Below are 17,507 nucleotides of genomic sequence, written 5' to 3'. Positions count from 1 at the left end.
AATGATATAGCTGAAACCCCTTTCGGAGAGGAAAAGAAAATGGGAGGAGGGGGTGTGCCTTGGGTGTGCAGCCAGGAAACGGTGCCTGCTGATTTATAGACTCTATGGCTGTCGCCGAAAATGGTCACAAAATGACGAGTCCGAGCTTCGGGCGAGCCATATAATGGAGAGCGTCTTTTAAGCACTTGGACGTTCAATATCGCTCGGAGGGGATTCTCTTGGTCCCATGGTCCGAATACGAACTTGCCGCCCTACTAAGCTTCAGGCATCCAATTATCTTTTCCATGACACGAGAACAAGCAACGTGATGCCAACCAGTAAGCTTTTAGTAACCAATTGAATGGTCACAAATACGAGAACATGCGTTGCAGGAAGGGAACTGAGCTTGATATCTCTTTCACTTCAATTTAGGAGCGTGGGCCCCAGTTGTCTCAGGACTCACCATTAGTCCAAATAGATCGGGGGAGATAAATGTGCAGCAGCCAATATCATGGAGATGATGAACCAGGCATGTATTACCCACACCCTGTATCTTCACTTTAGAGACTAGAATGCACAAAGTCGCTGTTGCTAAGAGATTACATATGAACTAAAGATTAATACTTTTCGAGGGCAGGAGTATATTGTGCTTATGGAAGTTGTAGTGCTGGACCTCTGTTCGCGGTCTACTTTCGTGGCTTCCCACTCCTCTAGGCTTAAACTACGCAATGTGGACCAGGTATTCTACCTCACATCTAATTTGTACGGCACCAGTCTCTCTAGAAAATGAAGAGGGATGACACACTAAAGCTCAAAGACACTTGGTCATCTTCAGCAGAACGCCCGGCTCCAGATACGCCAACGTGAAGGGATCACTGCGCGGTGGATCTTCATACCCAAGGTCTTGCGAAAGACATAAGCCAGCACAAGCGAATTTCAGCCAGAGCGATACTACCAGGCGAATTAGAAAGCGCATCCAATGCATAGCCAATTCAATTTGTCAAAGTTTATGATTGAACAAATGACTTACTTCTGACCAAGACATATCCGCGACCCCTTAGAGAAGGTACACAGATATTGTACCAGACTCTTTTTATTCGGGCGCAGCCATAGAGGTAAGTAGAACCCGCGCGCATCGGGCTCCCATGCCTCAGTGCTCGTGTGCATGGAATATGCCGACATGGAGATAACGGTCTGCGGTAGTTAGCATGAGCTTTCAAGCAGTCAGCGCACTGCATCATCAAGCACTTACCCCTGTGGGGACAATCTGGCCATCGACTGTGAGGGGCTCGGAAGATTGTCGGGGACGACTCAGTAAAGTCTGCCCGGTACTACTATTCCAAGGCGAAACGACTCTTTCACGCAGGCAGTCTAAGAAGAAGAAAGGTACATCAGGCAACTTATTCCTCGCAATATTTGGAGAATACGGGAAGGACTACGTATCAAATGGTCGACCTTCTCCACTTGACGAAGCGACGGCTGTTCGGTGGCTGACGGGAAGGCCTGCCTCCGAGATTCGAGCAGTTTGCGTCTAATCTCTGGATTCTTCAGGATGTGCAAGAAGCCCGTTGTCAGAGTTGGCACCGTAGTATCCGCGCCAGCAATCAGGATATCCATGCCTTCAGTGACTTTCTGATCGACTGTAATACCTCCAAGGCTTTCAAATACGACCGGGTGAGAGGGCATCTTGCTCCGCTTCTGGAAATAGCGCAAAGAGGCTTCGGCAAACTGCGTCTGGCAAGTTAACATCTCGTCTTGCATGCAAGTGCAGGGTTTGGCTGGCGAATGGGCACACCTGCAGGAGATCAAGCAGTTTCCCTATCTCTGGACGTATGATCCAAAGTAGGCTCTCAGGAATGGGGCCGGAAAGATGCCGTAGCCATGGTCGATACTGCATGTCCCCGATGCCCTGGAACGCTACATCGGAGCGATTCAGGAACCAGGAGCGGAAGTCATTTGGGCTTTGCTCGATGGGTTCAGCAGATCTTGCAAAGGCGAATTCCATAATAATTTCCGTAGTAAAGAGGCTACATCTTCTCCGTTAGTGTCTGTAAACGAAAATTGCGGAATGCAGTGATCTGCCGGAATGCTTCGTAGGTCTGGATCAGCGCAGACTCGCACAGGCGATATAATTTCTTCTTAAGCATGGCCATCTTCTCGTGGACAAAAGGCTCTAATTTGTAGACACCAGCGTGGAGAACGAATTGTTGAGCATGCGGCGCCACTCTTTGTGCAACTTGGGTCAGTTAATGCGAAGCCCGTGTGCGGTGTTTTGAAGGCATCGTAGAAAGTCGGGTCCTTGAGGAATTGGGTTGTTTAATGGTAGATGGCTTTGTACAGCGAGGTGTCGGTGAGAAGCTCGATTGGTCCGGTGCGTAGGGCATTTGTGTCTATGTTTCGATAAGGGTCCTTTATTGAACGGTATACGGAGCGTAACTGGGCACATACTGTATTCTGGATGTAGCCTTTCGAAGATCCCCTCCGGAAAGCTCTGCTTGGTGACCTTGTATAGCCAAGTATTCGAGATAGCGGGTTCTCGGGGACGGAACTTGCGGGGAGGGTGGGAGTACAGATAGCAAAAGACGCGGATTGTCTGAGAGAGTCAGATGATGGCCAGTATCCCAGGAACGGGGATCAAAAGCCAAATCTCCGTGCGTGGTGGTACCAACGAAGTTTCCCATGATGAAGCCTCTATTTCCTGTTTACCAGAGCTGTCCGTGTGAAGCGAGAGTGTGCAGAGAGCCCCGGTTCCAGCAGAGAAAAAAGCAAAGAATAGCTTCCCGGCCTTGTATGCTTGCCGTGCCAGCGCTGGGGCAGCAATCGGATCGGACGGATACTGGTTGCTCGGAGCTTCTACTTTGAAACACCGATTCCCGAGTATCGGATGCTAATCGTACAGTAGGTACAAGCTCGCCATGTGTTGGAAATACCTGTGGATGTGGAGCCGAAGGCGCCTGCCGGTTCTTCACCATGTCTCCCGTCCGAGTGTTCGGATTCTGACCGCTCTGCGGCGTACAAATAATAAGTCCCGAGCCCTGGTACCGACTATCGTGTCCTCCTCTCCACGTTCAGAGTGGACCCGTCGCAAAGACGATGCTAGTACCAGATCTTCGCCTTACCAGCCGCTTAGTCAGGAGCTATGGCTCCATAGAAGAAGATATTAGTCTATCAGGCTTGCAGAGCATTAGGTTGCATATTCAATGGTATTCCCGCTCGCTCTACAATGATCTCAGTGCTACGGATCGCCACTGTGATCCAAGACTCGTGTCTGTGGGGCAGAATCTTATGCATAACTACAGGCCATTAAGCTTCCGTCTAGTTTAGCCAAAGTCCTCTTTGACGTAGTTGAACGGCCCCCTTGGCCGGGTTTCCTGGGGTGTCATGTCTTGTCTGTTCGGAGATCGTCGATCGATGATCAATCGCCGAGGAGCCGCTTAGTCACTGGTCCACCCCGCTGCAAGACAGACCCACAGCGGGGTTTGCGGGGTGGGCAAAATGACGAAGAGCGGATGTTGTGGATCCGGAGGTATGGGATAATGCTGCAATTAGTCTCTATTAAAAGCGAAATCTCGCCATTCCGTCTGACAAGGTCATACCTCCCTCCCCAGGCTTGACAGATTCCCGCCTCCCGTCCTATCCTACCGAACCCATGGCTTCTAAATTTGGCACGACGATTCTCAAGACAGATACCTGCAGACCCAAAGGGCCAATTGACCCTCCTACTGCAACACTCCTGCCTGCTGGCCATGTCAAGGAACAAGGGAACAGAACCTTCCAAACCGCGACGCACTTCGAGCATAATCATGTTTTTACCCTGAGAGATGGCACCAAGCTTCGTGCAGATGTCTTCCGCCCTGTTACAGATGCACCAGTTGCAGCTATTGTCATGTGGAGCCCGTACGGAAAGTCGGGCACAGGGCCTCTGGGTCTTGATGCCGCGGCGCTGCGAGCGGGTATTCCCAAGGCGAAACAATCGGGCTACGAGTCTTTTGAAGGGTAAGTCGTCTCAATGGCTAACAGCATAACAAGGATATTGGCTTCGGCACGTGCTAATCAACTAATCAGGCTTGATCCCGCGGAATGGGTCCCCAGGGGCTACGCGATCGTCAACGTTGATGCGCGCGGTGCAGGAGATTCAGAAGGCGACCTGCGATGGTGGGGCTCTGGCGAGGGCAAGGACGGCCACGACTTCATCGAGCAAATTGCTATCCAGCCATGGTGCTCTGGTCGTGTGGCATTAGCCGGCAACTCGTGGCTTGCCATGTCGCAGTGGTTCATTGCTGCTGAGCACCCAATGCATCTTGCAGCCATCGCCCCCCTTGAAGGAGCAGCCGATGTGCTGCGCGAGACCCTAGCAAGGGGCGGAATTCCAGCACCTGCCTTCTCCAAGATGATCCAATCCATCTTGCCAGGTGAGCGATCCTTGAGCTTGAGCGTGTCACAACCGGTATTGTAGTTAATCCATCCTTAGGCCGCCAGAGACAGGAAGACACGGCTGCTATGTTCGCCCAAGATCCCAACAGGAATGCCTACTGGGACGATAAGCGGGCTGATTTCGCCAAGATTCGCGTTCCGGCTTATATCCTGGGGAGCTACTCCACGAATTTGCACACCCTTGGCGCCTTTCGAGCTTTCGAGGAGATTACCCATGACAAGAAATGGTACGTGCAGTCCCGCATGTTTATGCTTCAATTGCAGTGCCAACGCGACTTACAAACCCACCAGGTTTACTACCCATACAACCCAGGAATGGTATGATCTGTACAGCGAGGAACGCACGGAGGATCTCTGTCGATTTTTCGAATTCTATCTCAAGGACATCCAGAACGGCTGGGAACAGACGCCCCCAGTTCGGCTCTCGGTCCTGGGCTTTAACCTGCCCCATGAGACTTTATCGCTCACGCAATTCCCGTGGACAACTCCGGCCTCGAAAACGCTAAAACTGCACCTCAACCCCGATCAAACATTGACGACAACCACACAGTCCCAACACAGCAACGAGCCAACTGTCCTGTCGTACCAGGCAGATGCCCCAACCATGAACCGGGATGACGCCGACGGTGAATTGCTTTTCAGGTATACCTTCCCCGAGAAGACCATCGTGGCCGGCCCGAGTAAAGCAGTCCTCACACTGTCGGCCGAGAAACAGGATGATCTAGACATCTATGTCATGCTACGCAAGATGGATGCCCATGGTCGAATCCTGCAGAATATCAACCAGCCGTTATCAGATCTCGGGGTTGATTCCGCGGACAATGTTCCTTCGGTGAGCGTACTCAAGTATCTCGGGCCGGATGGTAAGCTTCGGGCGTCGAGGCGTGCTCTGGCTCCAGAACTTTCGAAGCCGTGGTGGGGTACTCTATCTCATGCTGGCAATCAGCCTGTCCCTGTGGGAAATACCATCGAGCTTGAGATATTCTTATGGCCTACAGGGATGATTTTTGAGGCTGGGGAAAGTATTGTCTTGAAGGTTGCAGGTCATGATATGCGGCTAGTTGACTTTGCACACCTCCAGGGGTCTTTTCAGGGTTCCAATCAAGGAAAACACTATGTCCATCTTGGAGGTGGGCGGAATAACTTTGTTGAGCTAAACGTAGTATGATCTGATCCTGGTTGTGCGCAGATATCGTCACAGCGAAGGAAGATTTGTGTACCCTATACAAGACCCCACAAGATAAAATCAATATTTGAAACGAAGTTTTACTGTCATAGCCTGGGGTAAGGGATTGTCTGGAGCGGTCTCGTTGATCACCGGCAGGACACGCAATGCGACATCAGGGTGGATTCCGCCTCGCTCCGCATTGCCTCGAGATCAAAACCCACACGAATCCCGACGTTCAAGTGCCGTTTCATCATTTCTCTCATGTTGCAAATCCCTCGGACTGGCCATCTCTCTAAAGTAGACCTGTCACTATAGTGGGGCCCGTTGTCACCCCGCCGGGAACCTTGGAATGCCGGTATACCCCACTCATTGGGCAGGCACCTCTTAATCTTACACTCGCCTTAACCGTGCACGACTTGATGTGATAACCATGATTCACCATACTAGTACCAAGGCGTAGACTTCTTTCTGCTAGCGCTGCGCACCCGCAAATTTTATGCCCCCTTCCTCGTTGCCTACCCATCTTCAGAAGTGAACTCTTGCAGACCTCTATCATTCTCTTTTTTTTTGACTTCGATCACATCCACCATGTCCTCCTTGAAAAACACAGCCTTGTATGTCAGTGAGAAGGTCGAATTCGAAATACGACACCAGCAGGAAACCCCTGTCCCCGGTGATGGAGAGCTCCTAATTGAAACGCTTTACTCCGGCGCAAACCCCGCAGACGTCAAGCATCCCACGCTGCTGGGCATCTACCCCTCTGTCCTCGGATACGACTTCTGCGGCAAAGTCGTCAAGGCACCTCCAGGATCCAAGTTTTGCCCGGGAGAAATCGTCGCAGGGTACACTCCCACTGGGATCGGGAGGCCTGCAAAGTACGGCGCCCATCAGCAGTACTTGGCTTGTCCCGAGGACATGGCGTTCTCGGTTCCCGCCAGCGTTCCTCAGCACCATGCTGCGTGCCTGAGTGTCGTGGTTATGACCGCGTGTGACACACTCTACAATATATTCAAGTTCCCGCTCCCGGGCAAGCCCCTTAAAGACGCGAAGGAATCACAGCCGCAACCGCTTTTGATCTGGGGTGCTTCGACCAGTGTTGGCCTCTCTGCGGTGCAGCTTGCTCGAGCTAGTGGGGTCCACCCTATCCTCGTGACGGCATCGCCCAAGAACCACGCTCTCCTCTTGCGTCTTGGTGCTACGCACTGCTTCGACTACAGATCTCCCACCGTCGTCGCAGACATTTATGCAGCACTCGAGGATGGTCGATGGGGTAGGCTGGCGCGTGGGTTCGACGCTGTTGGAAGCCAGACCGATCCCAGCTCAGCACAGCTGGTGGCTCGCTGCGTTGCCGACGATGCAGAGCTTGCCTCTGTTGTTGTACAGAGGGATCCTCGATTCAAAATGCCGCTTGCGACGACAAACTCCGATGTGACTATCCGTGTCACGGGGGCACCCGGGCCTATCACAATCCCTGCACGGAGAGACGACTATAAACGTGCCTGGGGAGCATTTCAATGGGTTGTTACGAACTACGGAAAGCATTTCGAGCTACCACTGGTTGAAATCTTCAACGGGACTGCGGAAGAAGCTCTGGAGCGACTTCAGGCCTTGGGTGGCGGAGGCGCTGGACAGCGAATGTGGAAGCTTGCCATTCAGCATCCGCTACAATGACTTTGTACAAATAGTGGAGTAAGGACAACGTTTCTCCTATTAGCAGAGCTGTTTGAACACACTTTGCCCCCATGAGAAGGATCCTATGTTTATTCTACACCGGTGTGGTGTAAAAATCCTGAACTCGGACTTTGCACTCATCGGATAGCTGGCCAGTAGATACTTCCAAAATGTCATATGGAAGAGACCCAGGTCAAATGCTAGTACACGTTAGCAATCGGGAGTTCTCCGGGGTCGCGAACATGCCCCAACCGACGCCTCAGAGGATCATCAAGCAAGTCTTTTGCATGGAACGGTCCCACCACGATCCACCCCGCACCATCGACACCCCGCAGCGCACAAGGTCCTTGACAGTAGTAGTACCTGCCGTCGGCCTCGGCGACCGCAATTTGGTCCGCGGACGAATGGATTCAGCGTCCGAAGGGTGGTTGATATGCTGCTTTACGTGGCTAGAATGCGGGGACGCTGAACGGACTAAATACACGGTACACTTCCTCGGCAGTTGGGCCTCGCATGATCAACCCGGGACCCTCTCCACATCCCGACCGTTCCCTTTAGAAAGTCCTAGTCAGGGATGTACTCCGTATCTGTGGCTGACGCAGAGAGACTCCCAACGATGCCGACCCCGCAGTTTGTTCCGCAGGAAAGACATTCTGCCCGCATTGATCTACTTCCACCCCAGTGGGGAAAGAGACTATCTATCTCTCGTCCCATGGGTCAAAAGGGAGCGCACGCCTCCTGCATGATTCAAGCAAAACAAAACCCCTGTCCCAGATTTCCGAGTTGATCAGGGCGCAACCCCAAGAAAGCGCTGAACATCCACCACAGAGATGCCCTACATCAAACAGCTCGTCGTGCTCCGGCGCAAGGCCGGCCTGACCAGAGAAGAGTTCTTCGATTATCACTATCAAACGCACGGTGCAATCAGCACTGCGCCTACATCCACGGAAACACCTACGTACCCTCCCCCGCCCAGCCCCCCTCCAGGAGCATGGATACTAGGTTATAGTCATCGTCCGGTCCTGACCTACCTGCCTACTCTCTAGAAAGTACTTCCAGACCCATTTAATTGACTCGGCGTATCATCCCGACACCAGCAATAAGGTGCCCAACGCCCATCCGCCCTGGGCGCTCAGCGACGGCATTACAGAGCTTTACTTTGAGTCGCCAGAGCACCTGGAGCAGGTCTTCCGGTCGGAATGGGTAAGGACAAAGGTCGGGCCTGACGGAGCGAACTTCTCCGACTTCAGTGCCGTTCTACCGATGTTCGTCAGGGAGGAGGAAGTCGCGCTGTCTGGCCTGAGTGGCAGCAGCAGCAGCAGCAGCAGCAGTAGTAGTCTAACGCCACGCCAGTCGGAGGAGCCCAATACCTTTGTCGCGGTATACTTTGTGGCCTTCAGAGACGGGCAGGAGCCGGCGTCGGCGGAGGAAACTGTTTCCCAGTTTGCGGGGAGCCTTCAGAACCACGCGGGCGGCGAAGTTGCAAAGCTAACTGTCAACGTTCCAGCCGAGGCCGGATTCGATCTTGCTGCCTACTTTGGTGGCACGGTCGCCGCTATGCCGCACTACCAGTTTGTGTTTACAGTCACCTTGCGCGGGAAGGAGTCGGTTTGTGGCGTCCGCCGGGCCCAGAAGGAGTTTGAGGCGCGGTCAGCCTCCCTCTTGGATTTGGCGAGCACTTGGATCGCATTCGGTGAACGGGCTGTGGTACTTGACCAGACGGAGAATATAGAGGTATGTCTAATACTGACTTATGTCTTGAGGGCACTTTGGTGGTTAACCAGGCTCTGTCAAGTTCGACCCTTCGCGGCAGCCTTTCAAGACACTGTAAAGGGAGACGGCTCGGACAATTGGGCCTACCTATGCGGCCATCTGGTGACGCGCCAGTAAGCAGAGATGGCGAATGGGCAGATGGTCAGGTATGGTGCTCCATTTTCAAGCATCCCAGGGCGACAATTAGTCGTGGAGATCATATAACAGCCTTCAACTATCCATATGTGTATTAGAGTGTGTGAGTAAGTATGGGTTTCCTAGCACCCGGCATCCATCCATCAATAAGGGTTGGTTGGAAATGCCCTTGGGCTTTCTGTACTACACAAGTATTCGGGTAGACAATATCATGGTTTCATTCTGGATCGACTTGTCGCAGTGTTTTCCTACCCTTGGTGATGTGATCGCGCGCAGAGTCGTCTTCCAACCGCGGTGCGGAGAGCATAGACACCGCGCTGGATTCGCAGCTTGACCGCTTTTATCACCTGTGAGCAGTGGCAGTAGCGCTTGCCTACGCATTGATGTTGAACTCCATGTTTGAAGTAAAATAGGCCGCTTTTAAGAACCAGTGTGTCAAGTCTTCCATTGTCCAGTTCATTTAGCTAACAAGACCAGCGTCAACTTCCCGAATGTGAGAATTATACAGAACATTGGGGTTAGACCAAGTCTACCCCTAGACTGCGGACCCCTCGATGACGGGTTTAGTGATAGCGCCGACAGTGCTGTGCTCTAATGTAGGTGAATGCACGGTGATCCTTGGGCAGAGTCTTTTAGTAGTGGAAGACAAACTCGGAGTTCCCGATCGAATTGGCCTCGTGTATATCGGCGGCAATATAAAATGCTAGGTTCGAAGGAGCAAAGAGAAGAACCCGACAGGAACCTTACGTGCCTAGAGCGTGTCCTAGCTCTAGTTGTCGGAAATAATTTCTGCGCAGATTATATCCCCGATCCTAGAGCCAGTGGGTTTTATACCAGGTGCATAGTCGCGGTTCAAGGGAGCGGAATTCTCTCAATAAAGTGTTCACCATCCACACCATACCCACCAACCACCAAATGAATTGGGTAGTCAATATCCAAGAGCTTGACCTTCGGCATGTCTTCAGGAACAGCAAGCTGTGCAAATGTGACGGCTCGACCCTGCGCCCAGTAACGCGCAATCTTGTTGATGATTCGCTTGACGAGGTGTGTTGGGTAGTGTGAGTGTTCGTAGCCTCTTGATTTGCGTTCCATCTGCGGCCATATGACGTCGAGGATGTGGTTGAGGATGGGTTCCGACCGCCATACTAGGACCAATTGAAGAAGGACTTCTGCTAGGCTGAAAGTATATATGTCGTCGGTGTTTGAAGTGCTAAAGTCCAGCGCTTCAGCCAGTGAGCATATGTTTTCTGCCAGACTGGCTAGGGTGCTACTTGAAAGTTCCGCTCCCGGTGTCGTGCCATCAGATCTCGTTCTCTGGCTTGCCTCTTCGAATATAATATCGCATAGAATAGAGTATAGTATGTTCATCGCATCCCGATGCCTTGGGAAGCGAACCTTAGGTTCAACATCGCCCAACAACCCGTCCGTGTCGGTTTTCGTCTTCCAAACATGCAACCGTTGCTTTTGAACTTCCAGCAATCCAACTAGATTCGAGCCTCGCACAAACCCCTGCTCAGCTTCGGTTTGCTCAGAGGGGGTACGATCCCTTCCAAGCAGTTTATTCAAAACCTCATAGGCAACAGGACCAATGTCATTGGAGTCCTCCGGTATCCGACGGGTGCCAGCAACACAGCGAAACAGAACCAACCTGCTCCGTAATTCGATCGTCTTGATTAAAATATCATAAATGAGGTCATCCGAGTTCATACCCAGGATGCAACTCAGAAATAGCTGATCAAATGTATCTGGAAACCGATTCGGTCCAAACGAGCTCGGTCCCTCGCCTTCGAGCATGAAGGCCGGGGGTTTGGACAGGCGATGTGAGATACATAGACGGTACCACATTTGCAGCGCCGCGGCTCCTTTGGTAGTGCGCAGGAGAGCATCTTTGTGTACTAAGACAAACTGGACGGACTCCCAGACGGCAAGTCGGAATTGCAAATGATTTGTGGAGGCGTGATGATAGTATGCGAGGAGAACCAGACCCGTGAGTTCAGCTGCTGAGTCCGCACTATCATGAGTGGAGATAGAGCATGTCAGCGCACGTTTATGATACTCCTGCGCCTGGAAGTGGTGTAGATTGTTGACAAGAGGGCTTGAGACAGATCGTCGATGGTCGTTGGTATTGGTCCGGTGCTGGACTCGTGCATTAAGCATTGAGAGGTTGGATGCGGAGATGCACAGTGCGGCGCATCTCAGTGATGCGGAGCGGGTCGCTCCTTCCAGGAGCTCGACATGTATTCCGGGCAGGAGATGCCGCACGTGGCGATGGAAATGACCCCAGTATGTAGCCTCAAGGTTGCTGCCACAGTCCAATGATGAGGGAAAGGTGGGCTTTCCACAATTCACCATCTCGAGTGCTTGCAGGTCGGGGCTTTCGGTCAAAACACGCGCAGCTTCTTTGGCTTCAACCCGCGGCTGGAATGATTTGGCGTCATGGTTCCGAAAACTGTAGTCGATAGAATAACTGCATTCGAATTTCAGACGGACGCAAGCCCGACAGGCTGGCTTTGTTTCATCGCACTACATACATGAGCCGTAATCCAGCATCTGTTTAACGAGGTGGACTGACCCGTTTGCCCCTCTTCCGGCACGTCTTGCAGCCCGAGTGTCCGCGACTAATCTTCGGTCTCTTGCGGGCGGTGGCTGAAGCTACTTCGGGCGGCATGACGCTTCCGCTTTGATAGACAATTTGGCTTGAACTTGACGCTCTGCCCAGCGTTGAAGACCAAGAGCAGCGCTGGTGCCAGCCGATCAGGCCATGAAATACGCCCCGCGTATTGAACGTACCGCACGTGTCACCATCGGGAGAAGAGACGGCTGAGTTTTGGAAGGATTCACGTGATAGGTTTGCTTCACCTTGAGGTAAGGAGGGATCTTGGTTACCAGGCCAGCGGCGAGATGATGGAAGGCCTGCCCAGAGTAGAATTCGGGACGAGGGTCGACGATTGTCGACTCAGAATTTGCGCGACGAGGTGAAATCTGGTTACGGACTAACCTCTTCTGGTCAAATTTTACGCCGGACCCAAATGCCCCACACTTGCCCCCAGCATTGCAGCTTCAGGTGGACTACCGGGAATCTTCGCCTCGATTTCCTGTGCTTTAGCTCTAAGCGGAGAGATTTTACGCTCGTGTGGAGCCTGAAAGAGGACCCTGGAGACTGGGATAGTATCATGATGCCACCCGTGCATGCCCACCCTAGACTGCCTCAACTATATATTCGATCCCCCCAGGCACCACGAATTTTGTAGCAGAACCCCAATTCTAACAGTCGACCAACTGCTGAACTCAACAATGGCCCGCGCCATCTGGAAAAAGCTCACATCAGATCCCTCTATCCAGAGGTCATCTCAAGTCCTCTCGGTCATCGGCAACGATGCATACATCTACGGCGGCGAGCTACGACCTCGTGAGCCCGTCGACTCTTCCGTCTACCGCATCCCACTCGATAGTGGTTAGTCTCTAATTCCCACGACTGGATACCTTTATCCATATATTAATCAGCTTTCGCAGGATTGACCTCCAATGCTCAGATAACTACACTATCATCAACCGACCCAACCCCACAACCCCGTGTAGGAACAGCCTCAGCCACCATCGGAGACAAACTCTACCTCTTCACTGGCCGCGGCGGCGTCGCCATGGCGCCGGTCGAGGAGAACGGGTCCCTTTGGGTCTTTGATACCAAGACCACCTCCTGGAGTCAACTCTCTCCCGCTCCTGGAAGCCCCTTCCCACAGGGCCGAAGCTACCACGCCTTGACGTCTAATGGCACGGATACGATCTACCTGCACGCCGGATGCCCAACAACGGACCGTCTGAGCGATCTATGGGCATTCGATATTACCTCGAAAATCTGGAAAGAACTTCCCTCTGCCCCTGGTCCTGCGCGCGGCGGTACGTCCATTGCCTTCTCAAACGGCAAGATCTACCGCATGAACGGGTTCGACGGCAAGACCGAGCAGGGAGGTGCACTCGATGTCTTCGACGTTGCAGCCAACGAGTGGACAACGATGACATTCCCCGCAGATGGAGTTTCAGGCCCTGAAGCGCGGAGTGTTGCTGCTCTCCTCGCAGTTACAATTGCCGGTCGGGACAGTCTGGTCACATTATTCGGCGAACGCGATCCGAGTTCTCTTGGCCATGCGGGGGCCGGTAAAATGTTGGGGGATGTGTGGGTGTTTGATATTGAAGACCACAAGTGGAGCCAGGTCAGTGTCACTGGAGGGGATGGTGCTGATGAGAAGCCTGCGCCGCGTGGGTGGTTCGATGCCGATGTCTTTGCGATCCACGGTCGACCGAGTGGGCTCGTGGTTCATGGCGGATTGTCCGAGTCGAATGAGCGGCTGGGGGATGTTTGGGTCCTTGAGTTTGAGTAGCTAGCTAGTCTCTGTCCCATTAACTGATGCTTGGTATCAGGTCGACTATACTCAGAGTACTCGAGATAGTCACTGCCTCTTCCAATCGACAGGAGCGATCCCTTCACCCATTAGGAGTCCATTTGCAACAACCCCTCCAACCCCAGACACCCACACATCCGATTCTCAGGATCCCACTTTTTCCTAACCTCCATCAACCTCTCCCACACTCCATCTCCCCAATACCTAGTATTCCTCGACCGAAAATCTAGTTCCCCGAGATAACTCCCCACCGAATCCTTCGCAACATCTTCCATAATCTGATCAACCCACGTCATACACTGCGAATCCTTGCTCCCGTCACCCCAGATCGCATAGAGCGCGAAATAGTGATCGGACTGCATACTGAGGGCCATATCCGGTAATTGCCGGCGACTCAGGGGGACAAGAGACGTCCAGAGAGCAAGCGACTCCCGCGTTGGGAGGGTCGTGAATGCCCGTTCCAAGGTGGATGCGACGTCCGCGTCGTTCTTAACAAAGGCATTGTCGACGTAGTACCTGTGGTTCTTCGGGTAGGACTTTGCCTTGAGGTCAAACTGTTCACTCAGCGTTGTTTCCTGGTTGAACCAGCGAGATATTGGGTTCGGTGGGAGCGTCTCCTCGATGCTTTTCAGGATATCATCGAGATGTTCCTGATCATTGCCCGAGGCTATATGCGCGATTGTTATGCACGGATGCTCGATGCCGTCCTTGTAGCTGCCTATAGCCACGATCTCGATGCTATCTTCAAACTCCGCGGCGATCTACTCGTAAGTATCATTAGCATGTTGCCCTAGCCAGCACTATAAAAGTCGGGCATTTTGTTCACCTTCAACGCCCACCTGAACACCCTCGAGTACTCTCCAACACCATAGACATATCCGGACGAGCGCATAACCTTTGGCGCCGGAAACGTCTGCAGATGGAACGTCGTAACTATACCCGGAAACGCAGGCCCGCCGCCTCTTGCGGCCCAGAAGAGGTCGGTGTTTTGCTGCGCGTCCGCGCGGAGTAGCTTGGGGTCGTCTGTGGCTGTTACGAGGTCGACGGCGAGGATGTGCTGACATGCCCAGCCGAGGTTCTATAGTGCAATGGTTAGTTGCGGTCTAAACAAGTGATGCACCGAGAGGAACGCACCGGCTGATCCCAGCCCATCCCGCCACCAAGCAAGAACCCCCCAAGCCCAACATCCGGACAATGCCCGACCGGAAACATCCGCCCTCTCTCAGACAGATAATCATACAGCTCCCTTGCCGTGATACCCGGTGAAACCGTCACAATGCCACTCTCCTCATCAAGCTCGCAGTGGCGCAAACCGCCCAGATCAACCAGGACAGAACGCGGTCGGAGACTCCAGGCGGCGTAGCTATGGCCCCCCGAGCGGATGGAGATTTGAAGACGATGGACACGTGCCAGGGTGACGGCTTCGATGATGTCCCATTCGTCTCGTGCGAGGACGATTGCGGTGGGGTATCGGGCGGGGATTCGGGCGTTGAAGAGGCGGCTGGTGCGGGCTTTTTCGTAGGCGTCGCTGTCGGGGCCGTCTCGGAAGATGGGTTGCATGGTTTTTAAGCAGTATGTAGATGCTGGCCGTCGGGTGGGGTTGTGCTTGTGTTTGTGTTTGTTTTGAGATGGTGACGTTGATGAGGGGGAAATAATCCGGGCAGGAAGGGGCAGTAACCAATCAGAGGCCTCGCTTGCATGTATAGGTAGCTCGGAGGTGCTTGGTAGGTATTGAGCTCTATGATATGATTCTCTCTAGTTAGAGTACATGGCTACCTCGCTCCTGATCTAAAAGATCTTCAACTCCACCAACCGAACCGCAACCCCCTCCTTAGGCGTGAAAACCAACCGGATCAGCCTCGCCTCAACACTCTCCCACTGCACATTCGTAATCCCATTCGCAACGGCGTCCTCATACCCCGCATCCCCTACATCAACATCAACCCACTCACCCCCCTCGCTCACCTGAATCCGATACCCACTTGGAACATCAACGCCCAGCGCATCCCCAGCCGCAAACGCAATCTCCGCGCGAGAAACCTTAACAGTTTGACCAAAATCAATCTGGTACCAAATTTCGCTCCCGTTCCCAGCCGGCGTATCCCACCAGTTAACGATCTCGGGGTAGAACCAGACGCGCCCGTCGATGACGTTGTGGATTGAGGCGGTATCTACGCCTTGGACGGAGACGCTGCCGACGGGGTACTCGGTGTCGACACCCAGTTGGATGGAGAGGGCGATTGGGCGGGAGATTTCTGGTGGTGAGACTCGGGCAATCTCGATTGTCTGGCGGGTGAGTGTGTCCGATTGCGCGACGACTTCGCCGTCAACCTCGACCGTCAGACCGCGTGTGCCGTAGCGGTCGCCGGAGGCGTCCCATTGTACGGCGACGTCGTGGCCGTGGTAGAGGATCCGTTCAATGCGAAAGTACTCCACGGTGTCGTCGATGAGGGGATTCACTTCGAGGATATCATCGGCAGATGGTCGTATTCCGACGAAGCCAGTGATGACTTGGTCGATGAAGCCAGAGTGGAAGTAGTGCGGCGAGCGAGTGAGGCCCACGATAGGGACACCGGTGTCGGCGTTGTAATCTTCTTCGAGGTTGAGGATTCCGTCGTAGCTTGGGTTATAGTGCAGCTGGGCGTATTGGAGCAGAATGGCTACATAGTCAGACTTGGTGACGATACCGGTCGCTGATGAAGTAGGATAGTGATCAAGCAGATTTGCCAGAGCCGTTAGTGCCTGCGTTGTCTGGTATGGCCATGCCGGACCGTTCCACTGGCACTCTGGGTGGTCCCCTTCGTAGCGGTACTGGCGCATGTAGTACTCGTAGCTGGGCTCGTTGGTGCGGAGGCCGTGCGACCCCGCCAGTTTCTCCGGATCGATGATATGCTTCCATGCTTGCGCAAATGTCTCGTCGTCGTCAGGCAGATCATGAGTCCAGGGGACATACCCAACCAACTCGCGACCACGGATCGGATCCCAGTACGTGACATACTCGTTGTCCACGTAGAAGCGATCAATGAAGTGTTCAAACGTGCTGTTCCACAGATGCTCCTGAACAAGCTCCTTGACAGTTTCCGCGCGGTCTCGGTATTCATCAGCGAGAGCATGGTCGCCAGTAAGGGCCGCCAGATGCGAGATTGCCAATGCATTCGCGTACTGGTAGCTGTTGATGCTGGGCCGGAAAGCATTTCCTCCAGTGAACCCATCAATGCCGCCCGACGCATCGATGCTTGCGATCGTGTATTCAGTCGCATCGGTCAACGGCTGGATATAGTACAACCCCTTTGAAGTGTCGTATCCACCAATGTTCTCGGTCGTATTCCAACTATTGTAGACCCTTTGCATTGACTCAAGGCGCGCAGCGGCGTCTTTGAGCGCTCCGTCGACTAGGTATCCCTGCCAGACACCGTCGGCCATGACTTCGGAGAATTGATGGGGATTCGTGTTTGATCCGAACAGGACATTTGCGTAGTCCTCCTTGAACCGACGGTCGCGCGACCACCGCCCTTCTCGGAGGTGGTAGTTTGCGGCATTGATCAGGATGGCCCAAGGGGATACTTGCCAGCCCACATCGTTGATGAACTCGGTCGAGAGGAAGCCTTCTGCCCCGAGATCGCGTTGGTGGGCCCGGAAAAGCCCCCATCGGTAGTAGTAGACTTCTTCGATCTCCGAGACACTCGACTTAAATAAAGGGATGCGATCGCGGTACCAGGGAGCATCATTCCCAAAGTACTGTGCAGCCAATGCTTCTGCATCCAGGGCCGCAGCCATAGGAAGGAGAGAAGCCGCTAGCCCAAGCAGCTCAGCCGACTTCATTTTGCATGCCTCTTCTGCTGTGGGTAACTCGACTGTAGCACCGTGGACAGAGAGTGAAAAGGCCATTTATAGGCCTCTTAGCCGGAACTCCACATTGATATTAACCGTGGATAGATTTCTTCAGC

The 17,507-nt window shown here is 53.3% G+C and overlaps 7 protein-coding genes across 7 annotated transcripts; 3 read left to right on the top strand and 4 right to left on the bottom strand.

Moving 5' to 3' along the window:
- Positions 1–790: 790 nt before the first annotated feature.
- On the bottom strand, positions 791–2,660 carry BJX68DRAFT_252331 (cytochrome P450; the record flags this gene model as incomplete). Its single annotated transcript, XM_071042540.1, has 9 exons — positions 791–930; positions 1,017–1,173; positions 1,315–1,350; positions 1,435–1,707; positions 1,775–2,006; positions 2,062–2,205; positions 2,318–2,369; positions 2,428–2,514; positions 2,645–2,660. 9 exons carry the CDS (start codon positions 2,658–2,660, stop codon positions 791–793), a joined length of 1,137 nt encoding a protein of 378 aa, XP_070904307.1.
- A 968-nt stretch (positions 2,661–3,628) lies between these two features.
- BJX68DRAFT_261812 (alpha/beta-hydrolase) lies at positions 3,629–5,581 on the top strand (the record flags this gene model as incomplete). Its single annotated transcript, XM_071044267.1, has 4 exons — positions 3,629–3,975; positions 4,045–4,391; positions 4,451–4,640; positions 4,705–5,581. 4 exons carry the CDS (start codon positions 3,629–3,631, stop codon positions 5,579–5,581), a joined length of 1,761 nt encoding a protein of 586 aa, XP_070904306.1.
- A 588-nt stretch (positions 5,582–6,169) lies between these two features.
- BJX68DRAFT_261811 (zinc-binding alcohol dehydrogenase family protein) lies at positions 6,170–7,252 on the top strand (the record flags this gene model as incomplete). Its single annotated transcript, XM_071044266.1, has 1 exon — positions 6,170–7,252. One exon carries the CDS (start codon positions 6,170–6,172, stop codon positions 7,250–7,252), a length of 1,083 nt encoding a protein of 360 aa, XP_070904305.1.
- A 2,320-nt stretch (positions 7,253–9,572) lies between these two features.
- BJX68DRAFT_226176 (Zn(II)2Cys6 transcription factor domain-containing protein) lies at positions 9,573–12,074 on the bottom strand. The gene is made up of 2 exons (XM_071038466.1): positions 11,733–12,074; positions 9,573–11,683 (listed from the first exon to the last, which is right to left on the bottom strand). Exons 1-2 carry the CDS (start codon positions 11,826–11,828, stop codon positions 10,013–10,015), a joined length of 1,767 nt encoding a protein of 588 aa, XP_070904304.1. The 5' UTR covers positions 11,829–12,074; the 3' UTR covers positions 9,573–10,012.
- A 380-nt stretch (positions 12,075–12,454) lies between these two features.
- Positions 12,455–13,539, top strand: BJX68DRAFT_261808 (Kelch repeat protein; the record flags this gene model as incomplete). Its single annotated transcript, XM_071044265.1, has 2 exons — positions 12,455–12,614; positions 12,674–13,539. The coding sequence occupies 2 exons, from the start codon at positions 12,455–12,457 to the stop codon at positions 13,537–13,539; spliced, it is 1,026 nt and encodes a 341-aa protein (XP_070904303.1).
- A 110-nt stretch (positions 13,540–13,649) lies between these two features.
- BJX68DRAFT_261807 (FAD-binding oxidoreductase) lies at positions 13,650–15,120 on the bottom strand (the record flags this gene model as incomplete). Its single annotated transcript, XM_071044264.1, has 3 exons — positions 13,650–14,321; positions 14,387–14,638; positions 14,695–15,120. The coding sequence occupies 3 exons, from the start codon at positions 15,118–15,120 to the stop codon at positions 13,650–13,652; spliced, it is 1,350 nt and encodes a 449-aa protein (XP_070904302.1).
- Positions 15,121–15,348: 228 nt separating this feature from the next.
- Positions 15,349–17,382, bottom strand: BJX68DRAFT_276725 (Six-hairpin glycosidase-like protein; the record flags this gene model as incomplete). Its single annotated transcript, XM_071048173.1, has 1 exon — positions 15,349–17,382. One exon carries the CDS (start codon positions 17,380–17,382, stop codon positions 15,349–15,351), a length of 2,034 nt encoding a protein of 677 aa, XP_070904301.1.
- Between the last annotated feature and the right edge of the window lie 125 nt (positions 17,383–17,507).

Source organism: Aspergillus pseudodeflectus (assembly GCF_044049435.1).
Source record: "Aspergillus pseudodeflectus strain CBS 756.74 chromosome Unknown BJX68scaffold_3, whole genome shotgun sequence".
In the NCBI taxonomy this organism is placed as follows: Eukaryota; Fungi; Ascomycota; class Eurotiomycetes; order Eurotiales; family Aspergillaceae; genus Aspergillus; species Aspergillus pseudodeflectus.
This window is presented reverse-complemented; position numbering and strand designations above follow the sequence as displayed.